The sequence below is a fragment of the Brachyistius frenatus genome, unplaced genomic scaffold (genome assembly GCF_029030835.1).
Source record: "Brachyistius frenatus isolate BFR_SWC_R1_liver_20210118 unplaced genomic scaffold, ASM2903083v1 Contig_237, whole genome shotgun sequence".
In the NCBI taxonomy this organism is placed as follows: Eukaryota; Metazoa; Chordata; class Actinopteri; family Embiotocidae; genus Brachyistius; species Brachyistius frenatus.
The window spans coordinates 39830-52435 of record NW_027210836.1 but is presented as its reverse complement, the minus strand read 5'-3'; the positions used below and the strand labels follow the sequence as shown (position 1 = coordinate 52435).

The window sequence follows — 12606 nt, the reverse complement described above, 5'->3', positions numbered from 1 at the left end:
GCAGCTAAAAAGTACATAAACACATATTTTACAGTGATTTCCAGCGTCGTGCTGTTAAGCTTCCCTTATCTACAAAGAAGTATCGTTTTCTCTCTCCTGCTGATGCTCGTCTGCTGTTAGTGTCCAACGTCACTGACGTCACTGACTGCTGCCAGTCAATGAAAGATCGAGGCAGTGACACGAGACAACGAACATTAAGAAAATGAATTGGCAAGATGTGTTTTTTACAATAATTTCTGCAAAATAATTAAATTACTATTAAGCAGATTAAAGAGTAGTGTTTTAATTATTCAGAAATTTTAAGAATGTTAACTCTAAAATCTATCACATTTTAATGAAATGTTTCACTTTTAATGTAATTTCACTTAACATTAACATGTATTTTGGGCCCACGGCCCTCCATCCAGATTCATTCTTGGCCTGAGTGTTTGCATGTTTTCTTGCTCCTGCTGCAGACTATCTGTCACAAGGTGTGGACCTGAGCGGCATCGAGGTGATCGAGAACGACCTGCTGCTGATCAGCAGAGCCCGGCTGGAGGTGGAGAGCCAAGCCAAGAGGCTGCTGGAGCAGGGCATGGAGATCCAGGTACACAACACACACACACCACCACCACACACACACACACACACACACAAGCTGCTGTCAAACTGGACTGTCCAAGTCCAGCTGTGCTGCTTCAAGCTGATCAGAGTCAGTTGCAGTGACTCTTCGTTTGCCTTTGTTTTCTTCCTCTGTGTTGATCACTTGAATTTGGTTTAAATACATGCTGAGCACTTCCTGTATATTCAAAACAATGTCTCAGTGCGCTGTGTTCTTCATTTGGCGCTAGGTTTCTGTCAGTAACAGTCAACACTTAATAGTTATTGATTGAATTAAATTAATATGACTTCTTTTTTGTGACACTAATTTATAACATTTCGCACCGATAGATACAAAATTATTCATGGTTTGTTCCTGTTGGAACTGATAAATTTATCAGACTGTCAAAAAAAAAAAAATAACCACAAAAAATGAAGGAAGAAGTAATTCAGAAATATGCCTCCTCGAATAAGAGTGAACGCCCTCATGTGAATAAGCTGCCCTGCCAGCTGCTGTTACTCTTCCTCCGGTGTTAACACACCTCACGGACTCCTTTAAGAGAGTAAATGGGTCACAGAAATTAAAGCACCGATACAGTCACGGTATATAAATACTGTTGGATTAGTAAATATAAATAATTCGGAATGTGCTTCGTCCAGAGTTCAGTCGAATGTTTGTTGTTGGGATTCTTGTTTATTGTAAGTACTGTTTGTTCAAAATCTCATGTGACATCACACACAAGCTTTGTGTTTTTGATTTGATTTTGGTCCTATCATTTATTAGTTATGTTTTGTTTGTAAAAATGATCTTTGGCTGGACCACAGCAGAGCCTGCCCTATGAACGTGACACCAGTGGTCGGGGAGTCCACACTTTCCCCGCATGCACCCCGACGTCAAAGTCAGTCCGACCTCTAAGCAGGAGTGTATCACTTATATTGAGGTGGTGGGGAACACAGGGTCGTTGGATCAGGAGCGAGGCCCAGACTCAGCTGTGTTTTTGGTCCCAGCCTGCAGCACCAGGAGGGAGGTCTGTGGACGGGGACGACGAGACGCCCAGGAAGCTGCTGTCTCTGAGACTAAAGAGAGTGTGTTGTAAATGTTTCAATTTCCAGAGAGTTGATTTGAAATAACAGAAGGAGCAAACAGTCAAATCTTCATATTAAACAGCTGAATCCGACCCGACTGACAGATCTACACTTTGTACATGAGAGATGGACCACATGGAAGCTGTGTTAACCTTCATCTGCCCCAGAAAGGATCGTTCTCCAGGGGACAGTGTCCCAGTAAAGACACTGTGTGTGTGTGTGTGTGTGTGTGTGTGTGTGTGTGTGTGTGTGTGTGTGTGTGTGTGTGTGTGTGTGTGTGTGTGTGTGTGTGTGTGTGTGTGTGTGCGTGCGTGCGTGCGTGCGTGCGTGCGTGTGGACGTACATGTTTTTAAGTCCCGATGTGGACTTAAACCTGAGTGCACACTAACACGTGGGGACATGTGTCTCCATGGGGACAAAACTGAGGTCCACAGCTGCTTTTTGAGTGTCGAGACCTGATTTTAGGTTTAGAATCACAGATTGGATATAAAACTACAGACTGGATATAAAACTACAGACTGGATATAAAACACAGACTGGATATAAAACACAGACTGGATATAAAACTACAGACTGGATATAAAACTACAGACTGGATATAAAACACAGACTGGATATAAAACTACAGACTGGATATAAAACTACAGACTGGATATAAAACTACAGACTGGATATAAAACTACAGACTGGATATAAAACACAGACTGGATATAAAACACAGACTGGATATAAAACTACAGACTGGATATAAAACTACAGACTGGATATAAAACTACAGACTGGATATAAAACTACAGACTGGATATAAAACTACAGACTGGATATAAAACACAGACTGGATATAAAACTACAGACTGGATATAAAACTACAGACTGGATATAAAACTACAGACTGGATATAAAACTACAGACTGGATATAAAACTACAGACTGGATATAAAACTACAGACTGGATGTAAAACTACAGACTGGATATAAAACTACAGACTGGATATAAAACTACAGACTGGATATAAAACTACAGACTGGATATAAAACTACAGACTGGATATAAAACTACAGACTGGATATAAAACTACAGACTGGATATAAAACTACAGACTGGATGTAAAACTACAGAATGTAAATAAAACTACAGACTGGATATAAAATAGACTGGATATAAAACTACAGACTGGATATAAAACCACAGACTGGATATAAAACTACAGACTGGATGTAAAACTACAGAATGTAAATAAAACTACAGACTGGATATAAAACTACAGACTGGATGTAAAACTACAGAATGTAAATAAAACTACTGACTGGATATAAAACAGACTGGATATAAAACTACAGACTGGATGTAAAACTACAGAATGTAAATAAAACTACTGACTGGATATAAAACAGACTGGATATAAAACTACAGACTGGATATAAAACTACAGACTGGATATAAAACACAGACTGGATATAAAACTACAGAATGTAAATAAAACTATAGACTGGATATAAAACTACAGACTGGATGTAAAACTACAGACTAGATATAAAACACAGACTGGATATAAAACTACAGACTGGATATAAAACTACAGACTGGATAAACTACAGACTGGATATAAAACACAGACTGGATATAAAACTACAGAATGTAAATAAAACTACATACTTGATATAAAACTACAGACTGGATATAAAACAGACTGGATATAAAACTACAGACTGGATGTAAAACTACAGAATGTAAATAAAACTACAGACTGGATATAAAACAGACTGGATATAAAACTACAGACTGGATGTAAAACTACAGACTGGATGTAAAACTACAGACTAGATATAAAACACAGACTGGATATAAAACTACAGACTGGATATAAAACACAGACTGGATATAAAATCAGCTGCAATATCAGCGAGTGCCACTAGAGGTCAGCTCCAAAGAGCCTCCGGCTCCATAGACTCCCATTCAACTTCTCTCATCAAATCCAAAGTGAATAAAATGTGTCCATCAGTTATCTCGGTGTTGTTAGCTAAAGTCACTCCTTCTTATTAGTTTTCTGGAGGTCCATCTGAAAATAATCCCTCATTCATTAGAAAAGAAGATTCAAGAAGACCTGTTTTTGGGGGCGTGTCTGTTTGATTGACAGGCCTGTGGTGCAGTCAGGTTACAGCTATCGGTGGGCGGGACGTAGTATCGTCAGGTTTCCAATCAGATCGGTCAGATCCACCGCTGGCTCCTCCCCCAGCTCGTCCAAATATGGTCACTTCCTGCTCCAAACCACTCCGAACTAACAAGATGGTGACGGACAGAATCTGAACTGGAGGATTCATAACGTTCACAAACCAACGATGACATCACTGATGGTTGATGACATCACTGATGGTGGATGACGTCAAGTTCAGCCCTTTAGTTGTAATGGTTAAGGTCAGAGACTGGGGAAACCTTTGTGTTAATGAAAATCCTCCTTGGGGACAGTTTAATGTGTGTGTGTGTGTGTGTGTGTGTGTGTGTGTGTGTGTGTGTGTGTGTGTGTGTGTGTGTGTGTGTGTGTGTGTGTGTGCGTGCGTGCGTGCGTGTGCATGTGCGCGTGCGTGCGTTCGTGCGTGTGTGTGTTTGAGTTGCTATACTTTGTTCATCCTCTGTGCAGACAGCTGGTGAAACACTGATCATTATTGTTTTCTGTCTGGTTATTTTCTAATTACATCTGTCGAGATGTGACGTCTTTTGTGTTTCCAGTGACGTTCATGGACTTTTCTGAAAGTTTGTAGTTGCACTCTTGAAGTTAAATCTTTCTTGGGAACCAAACATCTTGAGCTCATGAGTTTTGTAGCATCAGAGTTTTACAATTTGTTTTTCATTGTATTATACGAGTACATCGTTGTTAGTACAGTGATTACATGAATGTAGTAGAGTTTCTCATCAGAGAATTCACAGAGACCAAAACTAAATATGTTTTCTGTAGTTTATTTATTTTTTAACAGCTGAGTTGATCAGTGTGTTGCGTAATGTGATTTATTTTTTGTGGCACTTTAAAAATGACAAATGGAGCAGAATTACATCACAAAAACACTTCATTTCACATTCCAGTGAACATTTTCTGCTTCATTTATTTAAAAATGACACAGTCAGTTATCAGGTGATGAAGTTGTTGTCAGCTGGATTTTAGTTTCTGAAAAATGATCCCTCATCTGTGTGGTCCAAAATATCCAGAGAACAAATGTGTGTCTTAAAATGTGAATGGATGAACCAGTGAAGGATCGGGGAGGGACCAGTTGAAAGGAAAACTGTGGTTTAAAAAACAGGAAGTTCTGCTCCCTCCCTCCTGTTCCCTCTCTCTGCTGCTCCCTCTGCTGCTCCCTCCCTCTGCTGCTCCCTCTGCTGCTCCCTCCCTCTCTCTGCTGCTCCCTCCCTCTGCTGCTCCCTCTGCTGCTCCCTCCCTCTCTCTGCTGCTGCTCTGCTGCTCTCTCTGCTGCTCCCTCCCTCTCTCTGCTGCTCCCTCCCTCTGCTGCTCCCTCTGCTGCTCCCTCCCTCTGCTGCTCCCTCTGCTCCCTCCCTCTGCTGCTCCCTCTGCTGCTCCCTCCCTCTCTCTGCTGCTCCCTCCCTCTGCTGCTCTCTCTGCTGCTCCCTCCCTCTCTCTGCTGCTCCCTCCCTCTGCTGCTCCCTCTGCTGCTCCCTCTGCTACTCCCTCCCTCTCTCTGCTGCTCCCTCTGCTGCTCCCTCCCTCCCTCTGCTGCTCCCTCCCTCTGCTGCTCCCTCCCTCCCTCTGCTGCTCCCTCCCTCTGCTGCTCCCTCCCTCCCTCTGCTGCTTCCTCTGCTGCTCCCTCCCTCCCTCTGCTGCTCCCTCTGCTGCTCCCTCCCTCTACTGCTCCCTCTGCTGCTCCCTCCCTCCCTCTGCTCCCTCCCTCTGCTGCTCCCTCTGCTGCTCCCTCCCTCTCTCTGCTGCTCCCTCTCTGCTCCTCCCTCTCTCTGCTGCTCCCTCTCTCTGCTGCTCCCTCTGCTGCTCCCTCCCTCTGCTGCTCCCTCTGCTGCTCCTCTTCTTCTGCTGTGTCTCAATGGCTCAGACTAACTTGCTCCTGTGTTGTAGAGATTCAGTGACACAAGGACAAAACAGCTGGAGCTCCCTGCAGCTTTCAAAAAAATTGGCATGAATCATTTAAATTATAATTTGAAACAGAAATTAGCCACTTGGAACTGCCATTTCTGCAAACTGCATACCTGCATATCCACTGTTCACATTCTTCTGTGCAACATCTCATTTCAATGAAAAGCCTTTTTATTTAGATTTTCACCGTAACACTGGCAGTCACAGATGTCCATACTCACCCAGGATATTCAGAACACATGAATACAGATGTGTGAAGACTTATTACATCCAAAAACATGCACCTCAGGTCAGGTTACCTGGTGATTACGCTGGTTACGCTAGTGGCAGCCTGCTGCAGCAGCTCCCCCCTGCTGTAGTGAAGACATTTCCCCTCGGGGATTAATAAAGTGTATAAAAAAAATCTAAATATTATAAAAATTAACATAGCAAGTAAGGGGCTCCTCTGACTTACTTTATCCCAGGAAACTTAACTTAACTTAACTTAACTTAACTTAACTTAACTTAACTTAACTTAACTTAACTTAACTTAACTTAACTTAACTACAACCTAACTTAACTACAACTTAACTTAAACTTAACTTAAGTAAAACTTAACTTAACTTAAACTTAACTACAACTTAACTTAACTTAAGTAAAACTTAACTTAACTTAACTACAACTTAACTTAAACTTAACTTAACTACAACTTAACTTAAACTTAACTTAAGTAAAACTTAACTTGACTAAAACGTAACTTAAACTAAAGTAAAAGCTGATATTATAATTGTGAAATTGGTCATCATAAAAGTAAACGATATATCAGTTGTAAAACAATTGAATAAAACTTCCAGTGCAATCTTATTTAATAACAGGATTTCACTCTCAAGTCACAATTGTTTGGCAGTAAAGTGCTTTCCAGTGTTTGTGGACAGATTTGGTTTCATATGTGTGTTTTTGTGTTTCCATAAAACTTCACCTCAAAAATTCTGTTTCTTTTTGCAGCAGCAGGACCGACTCATCCTGCCATGCTGATCTGCAATTCCATTATTAAACAGAAGTATAGTTTTCACTCCCTAATCAGCTAGAATCACTTCAATGACTTTTTTTTTTGCTTACTGAGCAAAGTGATGTTTCACTTTAACATGTTTTATCTTTCAAGTAGCTGGAGGACTTTAAATATGAAATATCTGTTCTCTCCAAACTCTTGGCAACCAGTTTTTACTCCTACCTCTAAACAATAAGCTGATATCTCAAAAATAGACACACACACACACACACACACACACACACACACACACACACACACACACACACACACACACACACACACACACACACACACACACACACACACACACACACTCTCTCTCTCTCTCTCTCTCTCTCTCTCTCTCTCTCTCTCTCTCTCTCTCTCTCTCTCTCTCTCCTGTTTATTCCACTCTCAGTAGAAGTATTTTTATCCTGACTACTGCCTTGGCTAACAACTTCTGTCACTGTGGTGTGTGTGGACATATGGGGCTCTAGAGACACACACACACACACACACACACACACACACACACACACACACACACACACACACACACACACACACACACACACACACACACACACACACACACACACACACATATATGCACACACTCAGCTGCAGCTTCTTATATCAGCTCAGGGAGTTGTTTATTGTGAATGTTATGTAAGGAGTTGGACGTGCTGCTTGTGTGTGTGGGAGAGTTTCACCTCAACGCTCTGATGGAGCCAGCAGAGACCCTGCAGACCATCTGTTGAGTGGGAGCTCCACTGACCCACAGAGAGAACCTCCTCCTCTCCTCTTCTCTCTTCTCCTCTCCTCTCCTCTCTTCTCTTCTCTTCTCTTCTCTTCTCTTCTCTTCTCTTCTCTTCTCTTCTCTCTCTCTTCTCTTCTCTTCTTTTCTTCTCTCTCTCTTCTCTCTCTCTCTTCTCTTCTCTTCTCTTCTCTCTTCTCTCCTCCTCCTCTCTCTCTCTCCTCTCTTCTCCTTCTCTTCTCCTCTCTCTCTCTCTCTCTTCTCTTCTCTCTCTCTCTCTCTCCTCTCCTCTCCTCTCCTCTCCTCTCCTCTCCTCTCCTCTCCTCTCAGCTTCACTTCTTTCATTCTCTCTTTTCCCTGATCAGAACCCAACTCAGGTTGGCACGGCCCTGCAGGTCTTCTACAACCTGGGCAGTCTCAGAGGGACCATCAGCTCTGTTGTCGGGGGTTACCGGACCATGATAGAGGACAACATCAGCAGCGCTCTGGACATCAAGGGCCTCACACAGCCGTCCAACCCCAGAGGTTAGAACCCAGGAGTACGTGGTTTCACACCGGGGAGACTTCGTCCTCATTTCACAGAGATTAGAAACACAATGGCATTTTATAATTTGACCTAGTTCATATGTCGGCGTGATCCAGAATAGATTATTCTTCCACGGCCACAGAGAATAGTCGATCCTGGCTGCAGGCTACGTGTCATTTTCATGGCTCTGATGTCACCGCCACATCCTCGCTCTTATTAACAGGAGTTTCAGATAACCAGCCCTGGTGAGGCGACGCCGTCTCTTCTGGCATTTTCACAACATTCTTCTCTTCTATCGCAATGAAATGTCAAGTAAGCAAATGTGTCATTGTCCTTTTAAAAAACAAGTCTTTAAGAATTATTTAAAGGACTCAGACCGACACTGAATGCATCGTCCTAACAGACAGATGTCTTCTTCTTCCTCCATTGTTGTCCAAACTATTACAAACACATCAGTGAGACATCTTCCTTCTTTACCATGAACACACACACACACACACACACACACACACACACACACACACACACACACACACACACACACACACACACACACACACACACACACACACACACACACACACACACAGAGTAGTTCACCTACACTGTCCTTCTGACACAAAGAGCACCTAATGTGGATTCTGCTGAAAATAGGACCCAACTAATACACTAATACACTATTCCTTTGCTTTTACTACCATTTGAAATAAAAAAGTTAATTTACATCTTCAGTAGGAAACAATGGCCTTGAAACAGAATGCAATGATTTTCAAATCACATAAACCCATATTTAATTGCAAATAGACCAAAGACAACATATCAAATGTTGAAACAGAGATATTTGATTGTTTATGAAAAATATCTGCTCATTTTGAAATTGATGGTAGCAACATGTCTTTAAGAAGTTGTGACAGTTTCAACAAAAGACTGGAAAAGTTTTGTAAAGATAAAAAATAACAGTTGGTGGACCATCTCACAACTAATCAGGTTACCATGGCAACAGATCAGTAACATGATTGGGTATAAAAAGATGATTTCAGAGAGGCAGTCTCTCAGCAGTGAAGATGGGGAGAGGTTCACCACTCTGAAAGACTGTGTTGGAAAATAGTTCAACAATCTGAGAATAATGTTCCTCAACGTAAAACTACAAAGAATTAGTGGATTTCATCGTCTACGGTTCATAATATCATTAAAAGATTCAGAGAATCTGGAGAAATCTCTGAACACAAGGGACAAGGCTGGAAACCAATATTGGATGGTGGTGATCTTCGGGCCCTCAGGCAGCACTGCATTAAAAACACACTATTCTGGAGTGGAAATCACTGCATGGGCTCAGGAACACTTGTGAAAACCATCGTCTGTGAACACAGTTCATCACTGCGTCCACAAATGATGTTAAAACTCTCCAAAGAAGAAACCAGATAGAAACATGATCCAGAAACACCGCCGCCTTCTCTGGACCGAGATCATTGAAGATGGACTGAGGTGAAGTGGACAACTGTCCTGAGGTCTGATGGATCACAATCTGAGATTCTGTTTGGAAATCATGGACGCTGCATCCTCCAGGTTAAAGAGGAGAGGGACCATCCAGCTTGTTATCAGCTCAGTTCTAAAGCCAGCATCTGTGATGGTACAGGGATGCATTAGTGCACATGGCATGGGTAGCTTGAACATCTGGAAGGAAGCATTAATGCTGAATGATATATTCAGGTTTTGGAGCAACATATGCTGCCATCCAGACAACGTCTCTTTCAGGGAAGGTCTTGTTTATTTCAGCAGAACAACGTCCAACCACATTCTGCATGTATTCCAACAGCATGGTTCTCTAGTAGAAGAGTCCGCTGATAAACTGGCCTCCTGCAGTCCAGACCTGTCAATCATTGAAAATATCTGGAGCATCAGGACATGAACAATACAACAAAGGAGACCCTGAACTGTTGAGCAGCTGAAATCCTCTATCAGGCAAGAATGGGACCACATTTCACTTTCAAAACTCCAGAAACTGGTCTCCTCAGTTCCCAAAGGTTTCCAGAGTGTTGTTAAAAGAAGAGTTGATGCAGCTCAGTGGTGAACATGATCCTGGAACAACTTTATAGAGACGTGTTGCTGACATCACATTCACAATGAGAAGATATTTAATAAAACAATAATATCTCAGTTTCTACATTTGATATGTTGTCTTTGGTTTATTTGTAATTGAATATGAGTTTATATGTTTTTCAAACCATTGTATTCTGTTTTTATTTACATTTTACACAGTCCAAACTTTTTTGTAATTGGGATTGTTAATGTATTTCTCGTCAGCTGTTTATTGGAGAATGATGGATGATGATATTAGTTTAAAGCACAGAAACCTTGAACACTGTTGTCATCTTCTCTGCAGGAGCTCCTGGCCGAGCCGTGCTGCCAACACCAGGAAACACTGCAGCTTTCCGTGCTGCTCTGTGGACCAACCTGGAGAAACTGATGGACCAGATCTGTGCTGCATGCAGACAGGTACTCAGAGCAGCAGCTGACTGTACAGCAGAGTGCTGAATAAAACAGGAGAAAACAAACAGCGCTGCAGTCGGCTGGATGAATCATGTATGACGTGATCTGTGCTGCGTGTGTTTCAGGTGCAGCACCTGCAGAAGGTCCTGACGAAGAAGAGAGACCCCGTCACTCACGTGTGCTTCATCGATGAGATCATCAAGGTGGGTGGGCTTCGCTGCTGCTCTAGTTTTGATGTCATAGTGAAGAAACGGTTTACCGGACCTCCGTGGCTGCTACTGCACCTGAATCTCTGACTTACCTACAGTCAGTTGGGTTGCATTATGGGTAATATAGGTTCCGGGTTTTGACAATGAAAAAGAAAGCATGGAAAACACTTTATTTCAGGTTGTGCTAAAGACACTCAGATACATTTTCTTATATTCATAGTGAGTCCAACAGAGTTCAACGACATGAGACATGCTGTGTTCGAAACGATGTACCTTCGAACTAACACTTACTGCTTTGAGTGCATGAATGTGTTCACACTGCCAACTATAGAAAGGTGCAGTGCACTACAAGCACCAGGATGATGCACTGAAAACAATCCAGAAACTGAGTGTGAAACTTGGGACACTTTCCAGACTCAACAACTCAAAGTGCAGCTGCTCCTGAACGCCTCCTTGAAGTGTTTATTTCTCACTAAGTAGCACCACACTGCTGCTGGACAGAAGAATCAGTGTGTTTGTTGTGTGTTAACCAGAGGGCACAAAAACATGTTGACTTCTGAGTAGAGGCATTAAAGCTGCAGAAATTTTGGCAGGCGATGCATTCAAAGACTACGGTTATTTTCAGTAAGAGCAAACAGCAGTGTGCCATATGAAACAACACTACCCTGCGGAAATGCGAGTACTAATGTCAAAGGACCTGATTTACTAAGATCTCTAATAAAGGGTACTCAATTGCATGTTTATTCCAAAAGTTTGCACATTTATTTTGCACCCGTTTTGCGGGTGATTTACGACAAGTAACTGCGTCACTGATATCAGCTGCAAATCGCTGTATTTAAATGAGGTGTTTTTGTTAAAGTGATTCCAGCCTTGAAAAAACAGAACAACAGCAGAAGGAAAAGGACATTTTGAATTAAGAAATATAAATATAACATCAAGAAAACACTGTATGGAAGATTATCAGCAAAAGAGTCAATGTGGGAAAAACAAAAAGACAGCTCCCCTGAAGAACAGGACAGATATCCCAGCAGAGATACCTACAGTACGCTGTTGGCTGGAAATCAGCATTCGGTTCATTCAATAACTCTAAAATTTCACCTCTGGACAGACGACATGTCTGAATAATTTCTACTTTTGACATCAGAAATGTTTAACGGGCGTAAAATCTCGTTCTCTACGTATTCTTTGGTTTCCTGCGTCTCCTTCACAATAAGACCAGTGTCTCTCCTGATGTTCATCTGACCTTCAGTCGGACTAAAATACACAACAATCACTTCTCCTATATTTACTTATATTCAGTAAATATCATTACAGATGTTAAATTCATCTATTTTCAGTATTTTACATGTTCAAGTAGAAACGCCCAATATTACATATGTATTCAGAAAAACATGCAGAATGGACACCGTGTTAAATATCACATTTGAAAGACGCCTTCATCACTGCACATCATCAGTACATCAGCTGGGACTTTATTTGCAGGTGGTGTGAAGTTATTTTGTGGTTTTACACACACAGACCTTTAGTGAATCAGACCCTGAGAGTACTGTATGTTAGTGTACTAAGGGAAGGAAGTACATCATTTGAAACACAGCCATGGTCTCTCAGGTAGGACCCTGCTGTGTTACTAACCCTTCGCTGCAGATCAACAAGAAGCAACAGTTCAGGAAACAACAAACGGTTCCCCACGACAAAAATGCACCTTTAGAAAATACTGTGTTGAAGCCCTCAGTTTGACTGAACAAGGACTGTGGAGCCATCTATTACATTACAAATGTACAAGAAAATGTTGTCTTTACATCCTGTGTGGAGTCCAGGTGGAGTGATGATCGTGAACAATAATTATTTCAGAAGAC

At 41.8% G+C, this 12606-nt stretch overlaps 1 protein-coding gene across 1 annotated transcript in view; it reads left to right on the top strand.

Moving 5' to 3' along the window:
- The window catches only part of cog5 (component of oligomeric golgi complex 5), a 78347-nt gene that overhangs the window by 36373 nt on the left and 29368 nt on the right, over nucleotides 1-12606 (top strand). The window contains exons 7-10 of the mRNA XM_069720266.1: nucleotides 456-586; nucleotides 7891-8050; nucleotides 10435-10547; nucleotides 10667-10744. Of these exons, the coding sequence (XP_069576367.1) occupies nucleotides 456-586; nucleotides 7891-8050; nucleotides 10435-10547; nucleotides 10667-10744 (482 nt within the window). The remainder of the gene's footprint in view (nucleotides 1-455; nucleotides 587-7890; nucleotides 8051-10434; nucleotides 10548-10666; nucleotides 10745-12606) is intronic.